The following is a 16031-nucleotide window of genomic DNA, read 5'->3' as shown; positions in this document are numbered from 1 at the left end:
TTTTTTACATTGTTTAGGGAAACAGGATTACTTCGCTGAGCCGCGGGAAGTGGGGCCCGTTCCTTGGTTGGACGATTTCCACTCAAATCCACAGAGGCACACATTATTCGTCGACGGGGGCCACAGTCCAGCTTTCAAAGAACCTTTTTTCTCTCATGAGAAATACCAGAAAACACAAGGTCTGTAAGCACAGCCCCACTTGGCTCTTTCTGGCATGAAACTCCTCCCTGGATCACATGTATGAAGGGGGAAAGACTCAGGATGTGCCATCGCATCATGATAGTGATTCTTTTTTCCTATCAGGACGAGTTGAGCAATCTCTGAATGGACCTTGGCAATTCCTGAAGATAGACTGGTAAGGTGCTTCACTTTTTTCTGTGGGTATTTTAGGAAATTACCGAAATGCTCCTTGATGGTGTTTTCTTCACGGAAATGTGTTTTAATCAGATATGACTTCTGTAGGTTGGAGGGTTGATAACTTCTCCTCACTCTGCTGATTGTAAAGAATCCAATACCACTAATCATGCACATGGAAAATGACTACAGACTTCATGATAGTATCCCATGTCCCATCACTGCTGTGGTGCATGACCATTGATATATCCTGAATGCACTCACACACCCAAACCTTTGCAAGCAAGTAGGAATTTTAGAATATTCTCAAGACAATAAATTGTTTTATACAGGATTGTTTGTGTCCTTAGGGGCTCTCGACCATGTCTTACATAACCAAATCTGATTTTCCATGCTGACTTTATTGGCCTGCCTGGCCCAAGCTGCAAGTGTAGCCAAAGCATTGCAGTGACTGCAGTGGCGTCATGCAGTGTTGAGCTGTCTGCCTACACCCCTTCAAGTCAATAAAAGGACTTCTGTCTGCCAAACAGACTGTGTTTTTTTGCTCAGCAAAATCTGAGAAAAGTCTGGCGAAGCATTTGACTGCTCATGTGGAAGCCAGCTCCAGTCATGTGCTAGTCCCTCTCTGATCAGTGCCTAATGAGCGGGGAGCTATGACGTCCCGCTAAGCCTCTGTGATAGTCCTGCACCCTCAGACTGAAAACTGCAGCTTAGGTGGAACTATTTCACTTCTCTTTCCTAGTTTACTCACCCTAGAAGAATTTACATAGCCTAACCCACCTGAAAGCTTTGTCTAAACTCCTATGTTTTTGTTCATGATACATCAAACCAGCAGAGCATTGTACTGTGAGTTTAACTTTGTGGCAGGTGGAGCACTCAGCTGCGCAATGGCTGACTGGGATTATGACTATCTGATCAAGCTTCTGGCCCTAGGGGACTCGGGGGTGGGAAAGACCACCTTTCTCCACAGGTACACCGACAACAAGTTCAACCGCAAGTTCACAACCACAGTGGGGATTGACTTCAGGGAAAAGAGAGTGGTGAGTGATGCCTATGTATAAGTATGTTCTGGTGGCACATCCAAGGCTGAAAATGTTGTCTCAGCTGTGCGATTCTACACTGAAGGTTGAGGTTGGGTGGATTATCAGGCTTTGTGGTTTGGTTCAGATGTACACAGGGACAGCTGCTGATGGGACGTCTGAGAAGAACTTCAAAGTCCATCTTCAGCTTTGGGACACAGCAGGGCAGGAGAGGTAAATCTGACCTCATGTTCACAACAGATTTTACACTTAGATATGTTCATTTAAAGTGGAGGAGTTTAGCGTTATTGCCTTTTAAAACTCTTAGTGGTAGTCTCGAAACAGCAGCATATGCTGTTACTCCCTACCACTAACAAATGCAAACCTGGGGACACTGAGAATAAAAGTAAATTAAGAATAAATAATTTTTTTTTTTTTTTTTTTTTTTTGTAAACACAAAATGTTGTCCATAGACAGTACAAAGAAAAACAACAATCACAATTATAAATGAAATGCTCAAAAACTGTAAGATAACAAGCACACAAACAGCATAAATGAAATTCACTAATAACTCGTCCAAAAAGTTGAACAAGGGAAATGATTAAGATAAATTAGAAATCAGATGGTTGCACAACAGAGTTGTATTATGTAAAGCAAATAGATTGTCAGTGTGTAAAAAAGTGTCTTAAGACAGGACTTTAAAGCAGAAACAGTGTCAACAAATCGAGTACTAGCTTGAACCTGGACTCTGGAGCAGCTGGCAGGCCTAACCCAGCACAGCTCAGAGGACTTTTCAGACAGTCAGGAGTTCACTGGTGTGCTCTGGTGCTCTGCCATGCACAATAAATGAGCTGATGTATTGAGCAGGAATGCTACATTTTTCCACAAACAGAAACTACCATCAGTATAATTTAAAGAATGCTATAATCACAGTGGAAGAGTACACTGCTAGCACTGCTAGCTCGTGCTAGCAGCTCAGTGAGGCTGGACTTCAGCTGACAGCACTGCTTTGAGCACAACTCAGTTTAGCATGTTAGCATGCTGGCATGCTAATCAGCACTGAACAAATTAAAATGTCAGCCAACTGATGGCACCAGAGGTTTGCCAAAGTATTAACACTGCAAGAACAAGAAAAAAAAAAATCAATAAAACAGGGAAATATGGCTTATAATAAGCAAGTAAATAAAAAAGATCAAACAAAATATCTAGCCTCAAAGAACCCACAGTTATCTTTAAAGTAGCGAAAACCAGACTAAAAACAAGTAAGTCTGTCTGGATCCAAAGTCTGACTTCGACAAAGCAGTTATGTTTTCATCAGTGTTGATCAAACAGCTTTATAACTGTGGAAGTTCTACTAAGTTACTCCAGTAATAAATTCTCAGTAAGAAGTTTTCATATCACATTAAAATAATCATGAAACAAGTGAAATGCTCTAACGTAAGAGCTGGTAAGAAGATATATCTTGTCGGGCAAAAAAAAAAACGAGCACATTTTGCCTTGCCTTGACTTTCATCTTACTTTATACTGTCCAACAAAAGTTGTTTATCTGCACTCAGGTTCCGCAGCCTCACCACAGCTTTCTTCAGAGACGCCATGGGCTTCCTGCTGATGTTCGACTTGACCAATCAGCAAAGTTTCCTCAACGTCAGGAATTGGATGAGTACGTGTCATGTCAACAGCCTGCAATCAATACTCTCTGAGATCAATGTTTTCTCTCTTGTTGCCACTATGAGGGAGATGCTATGCTGCCTTTCTGAACAGTCTTTGCTCATGCATGTCTGTTGGTACCATATGGCTTTAAATGCCTTCTTCTTTGTTGGTACAGGTCAGCTACAGGCCAACGCTTACTGTGATAGTCCAGACATTGTGTTGGTGGGCACCAAAGCAGACCTCCGAGATGTGAGGGATGTTCACGCCAGACAGGCCAGGGATCTGGCCGACAGATATGGGTGATTCATTAAATAAACACTATTGTTTGTTATGTACATCGTATGTTAAAGACAGCGTGTGAGACAGTGTGAAGTGTAAATGTAATGGAGATGAATATCGTGTCTACCTTGCACAAAAATATGGTTGAGTTTGCTTGATAATTTATTTTAGATTTTTTTAAATCTCCAAAATGAATGGGATATTGTCATGCTTTTAGCATCTAATTATTAAAAATGCTGTAGCGAAAGAACAAGAAATGTTGACAGATTTGTCACATACAGGTGTATGTTTTTCAGTATATGTATTTCAAGAATGGAAAGTAAGGAACTTTTCTGTTCTAATCAACCTTCTTGGCCATTTGAGTATAGATTTCTGAGTTCACAAGGTGCACTTGAGTTCATCATAAATTCACTGTCAACCCCAGATTTTTGCTGATTTTGCCAAAGTTAAACCAAAAATCATTGTTTTGGGGGGTTTTTTTTGCTATTTTCGCACATTTTGGGGCCAAAGGATTAATCAATTGATCAAGAAAGTAGTTGATAGAGTCACTGATAATGAATCATCAGCTGCGTTTTGAGATCACATATCGTGCCTTCAACTGCATGTGTGGTTTGATCAGTCTGAACTTGTAGTTGCCACGTTTATTCAGTTTGTGTTTGTCCCATGCTGTCATGATTTTTGAGACTTTTATCCCCATGACATGTTAAATAGTTTATCCTAGACATTTTCAGGGGTGCTTGTAACTTAAACGGTATTACATAAGCATCATCCTCTGATTTAATCAAGTGTTCACAGTATTTTGTCCACTCACTGCAGATGATCAAGCACCAAGTACAGTTGGTTTTCTTAGATGCTGTTTTTCTTCCTTTCATGAGTACACCACAGGATGGTGCAGCTGAGCTGTTTTTGACCTTGCTCCATCAGTCTTCCTCTTTAAACCTTAAAAATATGATTAAGCACAGGTTTCCAACCTGTGGGTCAGGGCCCCCCTAAGGGGTCTCAAGATAAACGTTAGGGGGCCATGAGTTTAAAAGAAGAATTCAAATACTGAATAATTGCTGCCCTTCAGCCTTTAAAATAAAAAAAGAAACAATAAAAATCACTATTTGTTTGAACTACTCTGGGCTGATAGACAAATGCAAACTGTGACAACAGTTGCAAGTACACTCTAGTCTTAGCAGTTACTCAACACAAACACATGAACACGATGTTGTCACTAAATGTCAGCATATGTTTGATCCTAACCGTTTCATCGAAAAACTTCTCTCTTCATTCTCATCAGCATCCCCTACTTTGAGACAAGTGCGGTGACAGGTGTTGAAGTGAACAAGGCTGTGACCACCCTGCTGGAACTGGTGATGAAGAGGATGGAGCAGAGCACTCATGGGGGCCGCAGCTCTGAACTCAATGGCAGCCCCATCGTCAGCCATGAAGTAGAGGAGGCCCCTGTGAGGAGGAGATGTGCCTGCTGAAGTTGCCTCTTTTTACATTTGGTCCAGTTAACCCTGCTTTTTTAAAATGTTACTGTTTTCTGGAGTTGAGGGTGCCTGCTAGGTGAGGCAGAAGATCATCGTAAAATCAAAAATATGATCCACGCTTAAGAGCACTAAAACTTTGGAAATCTGGCCCAGTTCATTTAAAGCAATATTGTTATAATAGTATGAATTCCTATTTGACATTTTGCTGATGGTAATGTCATTTATTCACCTGTGCATTGTTAGGTGAGAAAGAAGAGGGAGAAGAGAACAAAACTTGTACACAGGAAGTTCTGAACGCTGTCGTTAAAACTGTGATGTTTCACTAAAGACACCAAGTTGTTGTAATTCAGAAAAAAACAAGTTCAAATGGGTCGTACCAGAGAAAAATACTGTTTTTATTTGACACATGTAGGCATTGATGGAAGGATTATGCAGGCACATAACGTATATTTATCATGGAAATCAAAAAACATTTAAGACATGGTTACAATTTGTTAGAACAACCAAGATAGCAAAGTCCCTTACATGATCGATGACTTTTATAAGACATGTACATAAGCAGCCAAGCTTTTTTATGCATTATGGAATAAAGTTGCCATGCAGATCGAACACAAGTACAAGAATGTTAAAGGGTTGTTGGAACGAATCCTGTATAGCGTTGCATTGGGAATAAAGACATTTTATGTTTAGGTTATGTATGTCACTGTCTTGTCATTTAAATGTAATGCACAAAAGCTATACTGTTATTCTGACTGGAATTACAATCTTCACAGACTTTGTTAGTATTAGTATCATTTACACACATTCTACACATTGACTAGGAGAAATCTTTTGGAGGAGAAAAATGTCCAGCATTCATGTCACGCCAATGGATTTTTCAAACAAATTGATCTGTAAGTGGACATTCATGGAGTCACAAATAAATTCCACCACATTACTTTGGCTGAAGCCATAAAAGCAAAAAAAAAAAAAGCAAATAATTTTTGTGGCACAAAAAGTGATATTCAACATCAAATTCAACATCAAAAAAGGGATATTCCACTTCAATAATACTACAGTAATACTTGTTGTTAGTTGTTATACAGCTTCCAAAATCCCAATCTGTATCAAGCTTAAGTAACATTTCTCCCCTGAATACATGGTCTTTGGTGTACCTACAACACATTCCTAATGAAGGGACTACATTATTCTTAAACGTACACATCTATGACATCAATTAAATGATCTAAAATTCAGCTATTAAAACTTTTTCTTCAGATATGTGTTTTCTTGGTTGTTGTGGTGAATGCTCTGTGATTTTGGAGACAAGACACAAATGTTAACTATCTGAAATGTTCATCTTGCCCATGGAGACAGACAAAAACGCTTTGTGTAGGACAGGATGGCAAGCAATGCCTACCATGCCAAATCTGAATTAGCACAGGACACACTACATCTGGTAAGTGTGAATGACTGCCTCGCTCTGTGTATTAAACCCAAGCTTAAACCAGAATTTTGCAAGAAAGAGCACGTTAGAGAGTCATGAGATGGTCATGTGGCCAGCTTTCACTGTTTGGGCCCAGTTGTCCTGAACATCCACCAGTCTGCTTCAGCCTGGCATGATAGGGTGGACAATTTTTGAGAACCCAAGATTATCTACATATACAAAAAATAAAGCTTGTTCATTTTTAAGTTGATCTGTAGAGGTTTGGTCCCATGTGGAATATAGCAGTAGGGTTTGTTTGTCTGTTTTTTTTAACCTTCAAACATCTCGCATACAAAGACACTGCTGATATTCTTAAGGAATATACCATCAGGAATACAAACAATAGCAAAGAACAAAAATTTTACCCTCAAAACAATCTTCAAAAAGGTTGTATAAAACTAGGCCAAAAGATTTGTTAGTGCCTCACATGCAATGCCATTTATGAATGGACCATGCTCTTTATACAAGATGCAGTTAGCCATATAACATTCATTTCTCTGTTTTACACAAATACAATTTTTTCACAAATATTGGAATTGATATAGTTACATGATGAGTAAATAATTCCCCCCAGTCAACAAAATCTCTATAATAAACAGTGTATTCTCTTCTCGAGTAATTTGTAATTGAAATAGTGGTAAACCTCAAGATTGGTGGTATATATTAAATAGGTGAAGAAACTGTGTCCAAAATATTGTATTTCCCAATATTTAGCCACGCTATGGCTATGATTTAGGTCACAAGATGGTCATTGATCCCCTTCGGTCAAATTAACATCTATTTCCCCATTATTGGTAAGAATTACAGAAATTATCTCTCTATTTTTCTTTATCATTTTGTGTTCTGGAGTCATTTGCAGCTATTTGTAAGTTCAAACTTAACTTGTGATTGCTAAGTGGAGATTTACACATCGCTAGTTAAACAAACAAGTTTCACCAAACAAATTAGTTTTTACATAAATTCTAGTTGTTAAATATTTACACCTGCTAAACTTCCAGGTGTAACTCTTGCGCAGCTAGCTGGACCAACGACGAAGCTAATGCTAGCGTCCTAATCTATGACCTGTTTAGATTTCAGTGCACAACAGATAATTCAGTTGACACATCTGACCTGTGTAATAATGTAAACTTGGGAAAATTGCACTTGTCAAAAATAATACAATACACCTGTAATTACAAAATGTTTTGCTTTTAACGTTAGGCTAAATGACCGAGTTTATCGGATATAGCCAATCATGCTAAACTGTGTGAACACTATCTTAACTCAGACACATATTTCTATGTGTATGCATATAATACAAAGTCATACCTTAATTTACAAAGGATATGTTTATCTCCCAAAAAAATTGACCTTTGGAAGTTAGATTTTCAAGGAATACTTTGACAATATGGGAAATAAGATAACATTATGTGCTTTCTTGAGAGAGTGAGTTGAGATTGTTACAACTCTCATTTTTGTACGTTCAGTATGAAGCTGGAGCCAGCTAGCTTAGGTTAGCATAAAGACTGAAAACTGAGGAAACAGCTAGCCCGGCTCTGTCCAAAGATAACGAAATTCAACTACCAGAATCTGCAAAGCTCACTAATGGTTGTTTCATACATACAAAAACTTTGTGTGAAAATGATCATTTGTGGTTTTGGAGGGCTACTATGTCTTGGCCAGGAGCAGCAGTGACTTCCTGAGGTCATGTTGTCACCGTGAGGTTGCAACCTGATTTTGTAACTCGCTAGTTTGAAATTAGCTAGCAGTTAATTCGAACTTACAAACTAAATTTGTTATAGATTTAATAATAGCTGGTGAAGACTTAGCTCCATTTTGTGACTCTTATCTATTCACATTATATTTGAGTCACAGAACTAAGAACTGGACTTTCTGAAAAATAAACACTGCGATCTTTGACAAACCCAGGAGGTGGTTTGACGACATTTACTGCTGTTCTGAAGGTATTTCCCAATTCCTCAAAGATTCCCAAGAAATGTCTATGCTGAATTTGTACAATGTAAGGCAAACTTACAGAATTTTACTACCATTTATATTATTCTGTAATATCAATAATAAAAAAAAAACATATATATATTTATCTCTCGTGTTGCAAAAGAGCAAGGAAATACGCATTTAACAGGTTGTAAATCCTTTTCAAGCAATTGACATGAAAAACCTTCAGAAGAGCGGTAAGTTCTAATTAACGACATTTTGAGTTTTTATAAGATTGCCGGGTGTTATATTTTTTGGAAAATGGAAGTCCTGTGACTCAAATGTAGCCTCTAGCGTGGTTATAGACTTCGACTTATAGACTCAGAACCTAATATAGGCCGATACCACTTTCCAAAAATTCAGTACTGTAATGACAACACTCAATGGCCTGTCCATGAATTTATGGCTTATTGTTGGAATGTTGATTATTATTCCAAAAATTTGAAGAATCTCAACAAAATTTGAAGTGGACAGTCACTGGCTACAGAGAATAAAAGACATACAAGTATGTATATATATATACAGAATAGAGCACAGTCTTGTAAACAAATACCATCTTCCAGAGCAGTGCAGATTGTCTGACACCTCGTGGGGGAAAAAAGGCCTGAAAACAGGAACGGCACCTCTCTTGAGGCATTGAATCTGATTTTAAAAAAACACTGATCTAACTCCTTCCCTGAGATTAGGCAGTGATTTCAGTGTACAGAACCAGTGTACTGTTGTAAAAGGCGATTAATCAATCAATACTGTGTTAAACAGAACTGGAAGATTTAACTGTTTGTGTTTCCACAGCTGAATCTCCTGTGGACTCCAGTTAAACAGATGTTTGTTCTGTTAGAGCTGTTTAGCCACGGCCAGCAGCCATGCAAAGGACAGTAATGGGAGCAACTGAGCAGCATAGAAGTCCTAACTGTACTACCAAAGACAACAATATACCAAGTGAGCAACAGCGCTGTGCTAAGTTTGTGATTTACATCCCGAGTGAGCCTGACATCTTTATGTGAAATTACAGCATCATGTGAGGGTGTGTTTGGAGAATGGGGGGGGGGGTCAAAAATTGCCTGAACACTCATCATGCATTGTGGGTTACAACAGAAGTTTGAGCTGAGCCGATGTATCTGGGTCATGGTCTCTGGAGTCACCTCTTAAGCCAACCAACACTCATTACATGTCTAATTGCAGTGCGTCAGGCTGAGTTTAATCACGCCTTCCCTGTGCAGCTTGTAGAGCAGCTTGAACTCGCTGGGCAGCTGGTGGGTCTCCTGCCACTTGGTGGTGAATTTGGTCCCTTTCTTGTCGTAGTAGTGGTAAGGCAAGTCCTTGCCCGTATTGGGGTCCCAGCCAAAGGGCCAGAAGCCGTAGAGATGGATCTCATCGCACATGGCGGAGGCCAGCGTGTACATGAGGATTCCAGTGCTGAGACGTTTGGGGGAGAGGTTTTTAGTCTTCCAGTACCTGTGAGGGAAAAGACACACCAATCATCCAAAATGAAATCCAGACACCTCAGATTTTTCTGAGGGCAGGATACCATGAGTAATCCTTTATCACCCCAGCCCACCATAATCCCTCTTCCCTTAAGAATGTATGTTCTCTATCTGGTCTATTTAATGTTCCGTATCAGTTAATGCATGTGATTATGATTTTATCATTTCAACAGTGTTACACTTAGAGTCTCTCATAGACAGGATTTTAGAAATACTGAGGTCATGACTCATTCCAAAAGCTCCCTGCTTAGTTACTTTTACTTCACTTAAAGATCCCCTCCAGACAGATTTTAAGATAGCATATAAAATACTCTTCTTTGAATAATAATTTGTCTCTGATACGGTTTTTCCAGAAAAAATTATCTTGTTAAAATTTTTAAAATGACATTTACTCCCTCCCTCCTCCCTCATTTGAAATTCCAGAAATCTATGAATATGTAATTATTTTTCATTTCCAAAGCTGAATACAAGACGTTTCCCACTTCACTGAAAAGTCCATTGGCAGTGTGTATGCACTGGAGGCTTCAGGTTTCCACATCAGACTTGTGTAAGATGAATGTTGGAACAGGACTGGCTTCCAGGCTAGTGTCAAAAATAAAGATTGTACGCTTGCCCCTTGAAATTGGATTTTTAGCAATCACAGAGAAACTTTCAGTAGATGATTTTGAAAACAGCTCTAGTGTTAAAGTGTGCACACACATTATTCTGCACAGTGAAGGTCAAACATTCAACTGTAGGGCCGAGAAGAAAAATGCCTTTTGAGTGGAGAGGGACTTTAAAGCTGCTTCACACAATTTTGTTTATTAACAATTGATCAATTGACTATGTATGTACTAACAAACCCAGATATGATCATCCAACTCTGCCGTTCCCCTGAGTTCTACAAATAATTTTAGCATCTTTCAGCTCGTTGTTTTAGCTTTCTGACCCACAATGGGTGGAGACCAAACAAGGAGATAAAAGGAGGGTGAATATTGAATTCAAATCATCAGGTGGATAGAAACACGACTACAAGGGACTCTGTATCTGCTGGATGTGTGTAAATAGGCAACCGCTCGCAAACATTTGCCGTAACCTGAAAGGTAACAATGTGTCAGTGTTGTGTTTACAGATTATCTCCAAAGTGCCAACTCAATGCAAATATAAGTGCTGTTTCTGTTAGATTTATTTTCCAAAAAGAAGGTCTAAATGCTGTTTCAGAGCCCCCTGCAAACTGCAAAAAATAAAACTCTGCGTATTGAACCATAATAGTTTTTTTTTAGTGCAGACCAATGGGTCTATAATACTGAGTACCAAACAGGTATTCTCTAATTTAAATCAGGAAACCTTTCTGACTTTAGACTATGTTATTTAGGCAAAACTATATGCATTGAGCAGTTTGATAGTTTCAGTCAGTCACTCTTACTTGTTGACATCATGCATGATGTTTCCTGGCCAGGCCAGTTCAACCTTCAGTTGGCCCTTGTGCTCCACAAAGAAGTCCACCAGGGTCCTGGTTACTGTGGCTGACGTATGAAGGAAGAAGGCAGGGATCCACAGGATGGCTCCCTCCAGCTTCTTCAGGTTGAGGAAGAAATTATTCCTGTCTTGAATGGTCAGCAGGTTATTGTAGTACCTCTCCAGGATACTGGGGTTAAAGGTGGTCAGGTTGGTCTTCTTGCCCACATCCTTGGAGTAGACCTCTGTGGGGGCGAAGTTGCAGCGGAAAACAAAGTCGGCCTGGTCGATTTCTGGTCCGCAGTGGCTGCCCGTCAGGATGCCGCTGTTGCCCACCACAGAGCATATGCTGTAATGCTTGTTGTGGATAGGAGAAGTGTCTGGGAGCAGGGATTTGAAGTTGTTGCTGATGGAGAAGACATACTTGTGGCTGGAGTAGTCAAAGTGCATCAGCTGGCCAACGCGCACACTGTTCTTTGTGAGGGAGAAGTTGTTAGGAATGTCGATGTAGTTGAAGATATCTTTCCTGAAAAAAGAACAATATTTAACACTGTCACGCTTTGCAGCAACATCCAACCATCACACATTAACAAGAAGCAATTTACCATCTGGCCACAGCCTCAATAAATAAGGATGTGATGCAGCCACAAGGTCATAGCTATCACTTCCTGTGCAGTTTTTTACTGACAGAGTTGAAACAGTGAGTAGATTATGTCTTTAGTCTACCCACAGAAATGTAATCATCAACTCCTTTGAAGATGTGCTGCTTTCTGTGTTTTGTATTGTTGCAGATGAAATACTTTGGGTTGCAACTGTTGGTCAGACAAACACAAGCTATTATCATTAGTTATTTTAGTATATTTATAATAACCTGGAGGTTTGGACTGTTGGTTGGACAAAACCTACAATGTCATGGTGTTCTCTGGCTAATTGTCACAGCATTTCTTGCTATTTTCTGAAACAAACTCTAAACTTTAAGATCAGTCGAGGGGAGCATAATCATCATAATCTACACCCCGAATACAGCAATCTCTTATCATACTGTCTTACTATGTCTTAGATGAAGCAGGACACCAGTGACTGCTGTTGTTGGACGTCTGTATTCTGTACTCAGGGCACCTCTGCTCCCTCTCCTTATACTGTATGTCTATGTTCTTTCATGTATTCCACTATGCCTTGCTGTAAAACGTGTTGTCCTCCAGGGACAAAACAGTATTAAAAGTTGAAGTTGAATTGATTATTGGAGAAAATAATCAGCAGATTGATCCATACCGATAATTACAAATGATCTCCACTTCAAACAATTACGATACAGCAGAATAATCCTGCTTTTATATTAATGCATAAATAATATTGATCTAATGATATAACAGTCACAGGGGACATTTTTCGGCATTGAGTACTTTTGCTTTGAATAATTTAAGTACATTTTCTTAATTATATTTAGATACATTGTCAATGCAGGACTTTTACTCGAAACAGAGTATTTTTACAGTATAGTATTAGTTCTTTTACTTAGTAAAGTATCTGAATAATTCCTCCGCCAATGCTGAAACTCTTTAACATATTAAAACCCATTTTAAATACAGTAATGGTGTCAAAGTATACAAAAGGGAACCACATGGGCTCCTTGTTCCCCAGAATCCAGCTCTCTCAGAGCAAACCCTGCCTACTGTTTATCCTGCATGATGGAAGATACTCACAGGTATAAAACCTTCACAAAAAGGAGAAAATAGTTGTGAATTAAAGTCTCTTACCTCTGCTGATAAAAAGCTGTCTTGTTGAACTTCCATTTGAATGGTTTTCCTTGGAGCTCCTCATTCAGGGCATTAGTTAAGGGGATGAAGGAGGGGTCCAGGAAATTCATGGCAAACTGAGACCTGTGAACAACAATCATAACAAATCAGCGCTTCAGCATGTGCAAACAAACTGACAGTTTAATCTCTTTTTCGGTTGGTCTTGTCTCCGACAGGATTATTGGCTAAAGGCAGTTTTCTGAGTTTTATTTTTTAGACAAGAGATCCACTCAGATTTGTTGTGGTTATTTTGAGTTTTATCATATAGCCACAAACAAGCTTTAATGATGGTCAAATACAAACATACTCTGGAAATCTGTGTTAAGTGGAAACCTGAACTCTTCTTCTTTTCAGAGGCTAATAACTAGTGGCTTTATTAGTGGTTAATAGATCATTTATTAATGCATCATAGAACAATTTGTAGACAATTAATACTGACAACCTTCAAAGTCCTTTGATTGGTTTGACCATTAGACAGCATTGGATCTGCACCAAAGTCTTTTTAGTGATGATTTACTGACATTTACAACAGCAGACCAGATGGATTAAACAGCCTTTCATAATGACATTTTGACAATGAATTACCAACATTTATAGCTGCATTATTACAAGACAGAAATAGCCAATTAGTAATTGATTTATCAGCATTTAATAAAGCCTTTAGTTACAATTTACAATCCTTTTATTCACAGTACACATTCTCTCTTTAATTGATGATTTTCACTAGTTTATAAACAGTTCTGTCCATTAATGCATCATATTTTTTAAGCTCACAGTGGTGGAAGAAGTACTTTGATCTTTTACTTAAATACATGTACTTAAAAACAAAATGTACTTAAAGTACCAAAAGTAAAAGTACTTAATATGCAGAACGGCCCATTTCAAAATCACATATGTTATAATATTGGATTATGGCTCCCTTAATGCGTTCATCACTTTAATGTTAAAGGTGTAGATCATTTTAATTACTTTATATACTTCTGGGTAGCATGTGAATTTCCCCTGTAAAGTCTTATCTTAGCTCATAATAATACATATATGTGTATGTCTCTTTTAGAAATATTTCATGTATATGTTGATAATTGTGGTCGGAAAAAAAAAAACAACTTGGAGTATATCATGTATCAAAGTATTTGTTGATTGTATTTTGTATGAGTGATCTGCATCTGAAAAGGAATGCTGAAACTGCCAAGTAAATGTAGTAAATATAAAAGTACAAAATGTACCTTTGAAATGTAGTGGAGAACAATTAAGAAGAGGAAACACTCAAGTAAAGTACAGGTATCTCAAGTACTTGAGCAAATGTACTAAATTATTTTCCACTACTGTCGTCTGAGCCACAAAAACTGGATGTGATGTTGATGAACAGTCAAATCTGTGATACAGTGTTAGAAAACTATACACCGGCATGAACCTTATAGTTCAAATACACACTTTTTTTAACATGTGCATATCATCATCATCATCAATCAAATGTAAGTCCAGTACACTATACAGTATAAATAGACATGTATACATGCATGCACGTAATGTACATATCATTTATATAAAGTAACCTGTGTGTGTGTGTGTGTGTGTGTGTGTGTGTGTGTGTGTGTGTGTGTGTGTGTGTGTGTGTGTGTGTGTGTGTGTGTTCCTTCAATCTTTATTCCAGCTCTCTTTGCACTCTTTGTATTCTTGGTTAGAATTTATAGAAACACTCTGACTTGCATATTGTATGTTATGTTGTCTTTATATGTCTATAGACTATAAATGTATATTTCACCTACTTGTTTGTAAATCATACTTACATTATTATCTTTACTTCTCTTTACTGAGCTTGGCTGTCCTTGTTATTAGCTGTGTCCATTTCTAACTCTGTTTCTGGTGGATCAGTGTGTGACACTGAGTGCAACGGAGAAACCGGACTCTGGCTGTCTGTACGTGTACCATTACTCGGCCAGAAAAGCTGATTCTGTCTCGATGCTGTGCGCCAGGCCATGAATCGCCCGTGTTAAAAACATCAGCACCTTGGACAGCTCACCGTTTGATTGACGGGAGGGATGTGGCCCAAATTGAAGGCAAAGTGATGTGTTGAGCTTCTGCATCACATCCAGGTTGAGTCGTGCACGCTAGGCCTGGCTCCTCTGTTTATATTTACATCAACCCCGGTTTACCTACATAACCTGCGGGAAAATAATACTCACCGAAATCCGGCATGGAACATAATTCTCGGGCCTCCCATGTAATATTTAGAGGAGGTGAAGAGGCTGTCTTTTCGCAGGGACACATAGCTGATGAGCGACAGTATGAGCACGGCGACGCACAGAATAACCAAACCCAGAGCCTTGGCGATGCGGACCATCTTGGGAGCGTTTTCATTCCCTGAATGTAGCAGCAGCGAGGCGTTGGCCTACGTTGTCACCGCCTAGGCTGCACACTGCTGCTGCCCGTCTGCAAGATACAGACAAACTGGCGCTCATCGGCTCATATAATCGCATAAAATGGACGGCTGGTGGTGGTCGGCTGCATGGTGAAGGCGCCACGGCTCGGTCCGCTCTCATTCCTCTGCCTGCCCAGCCCTCCTGACTGCTGCTGCTGCTTCACACTCCGCCGCCGATTCAATCAAGGAGATGGAGTAGAAATGCATGTCAACACATCCAGCCAGCTAAAAGACAAACCCCGTCCACCAGCAGCATCACCACCACCTCCACCCCCTCTCACACACACACACACACACACACACACACACACACACACACACACACACACACACACACACACACACACACAAACAGCTTCTCTGCAGCTCTCAGCATAAAGGAGAGCTTGTCCCACAATAGATTGAATGAGATAGAAACAGGGATCAGAGGACTACAGTCAAATCCCCTAACATGCACCCCCTGATCTTTAATCTGAGCATTACTAAAGCAAATTTGATGTACTCATGCTGAGTTGATGCTACAATCTTTCTGAGAGGAATGTGTTAACATGTGCTATCCAGGATGTTGGCTTTGTGCTCCTGATTTACTTGACCTGGTTTATGGCTGGTCTGTCAGTTTTCTATAGGCACCATATGCTCCAGTTAACCATGACACAAAGCAAGTGAATTCAAG

General features: G+C 39.3%; 2 protein-coding genes across 4 annotated transcripts; one reads left to right on the top strand and one right to left on the bottom strand.

Annotated features, from left to right (window-relative positions):
• The first annotated feature begins 17 nt into the window (after positions 1 to 17).
• Positions 18 to 5238, top strand: LOC139332905 (ras-related protein Rab-27B-like). Of its 3 annotated transcripts, XM_070965084.1 has the most exons (7): positions 18 to 179; positions 304 to 355; positions 1222 to 1394; positions 1522 to 1607; positions 2930 to 3033; positions 3199 to 3322; positions 4585 to 5238. In XM_070965084.1, the coding sequence occupies exons 3-7, from the start codon at positions 1242 to 1244 to the stop codon at positions 4772 to 4774; spliced, it is 657 nt and encodes a 218-aa protein (XP_070821185.1). In that variant the 5' UTR covers positions 18 to 179; positions 304 to 355; positions 1222 to 1241; the 3' UTR covers positions 4775 to 5238. The 3 variants fall into 3 exon arrangements, with proteins under 3 accessions (XP_070821185.1, XP_070821184.1, XP_070821183.1); XM_070965083.1 differs by lacking the exon at positions 18 to 179 and having other exon boundaries at positions 223 to 355; positions 4585 to 5168; XM_070965082.1 differs by lacking the exons at positions 18 to 179; positions 304 to 355 and having other exon boundaries at positions 1025 to 1394; positions 4585 to 4921.
• On the bottom strand, positions 5152 to 15655 carry LOC139332903 (alpha-N-acetylneuraminate alpha-2,8-sialyltransferase ST8SIA3-like). The gene is made up of 4 exons (XM_070965080.1): positions 15123 to 15655; positions 12898 to 13020; positions 11109 to 11666; positions 5152 to 9674 (listed from the first exon to the last, which is right to left on the bottom strand). The coding sequence occupies exons 1-4, from the start codon at positions 15278 to 15280 to the stop codon at positions 9392 to 9394; spliced, it is 1122 nt and encodes a 373-aa protein (XP_070821181.1). The 5' UTR covers positions 15281 to 15655; the 3' UTR covers positions 5152 to 9391.
• Between the last annotated feature and the right edge of the window lie 376 nt (positions 15656 to 16031).

Source organism: Chaetodon trifascialis, chromosome 6, assembly GCF_039877785.1.
Source record: "Chaetodon trifascialis isolate fChaTrf1 chromosome 6, fChaTrf1.hap1, whole genome shotgun sequence".
Taxonomy (NCBI): Eukaryota; Metazoa; Chordata; class Actinopteri; order Chaetodontiformes; family Chaetodontidae; genus Chaetodon; species Chaetodon trifascialis.
This window is presented reverse-complemented; position numbering and strand designations above follow the sequence as displayed.

Excerpts from the sequence above, each read along its gene's own strand:
- LOC139332905 (XM_070965082.1), top strand. The coding sequence starts at position 1,158 with ATGTTTTTGTTCATGATACATCAAACCAGCAGAGCATTGTACTGTGAG. Across the intron at positions 3,034-3,198 it reads CAACGTCAGGAATTGGATGA|GTCAGCTACAGGCCAACGCT; the intron begins GTACGTGTCATG and ends TTGTTGGTACAG. Across the intron at positions 3,323-4,584 it reads GATCTGGCCGACAGATATGG|CATCCCCTACTTTGAGACAA; the intron begins GTGATTCATTAA and ends CATTCTCATCAG.
- LOC139332903 (XM_070965080.1), bottom strand. The coding sequence starts at position 15,280 with ATGGTCCGCATCGCCAAGGCTCTGGGTTTGGTTATTCTGTGCGTCGCC. Across the intron at positions 13,021-15,122 it reads ATGTTCCATGCCGGATTTCG|GTCTCAGTTTGCCATGAATT; the intron begins GTGAGTATTATT and ends TGTTGTTCACAG. Across the intron at positions 11,667-12,897 it reads ACAGCTTTTTATCAGCAGAG|GAAAGATATCTTCAACTACA; the intron begins GTAAGAGACTTT and ends TTCTTTTTTCAG.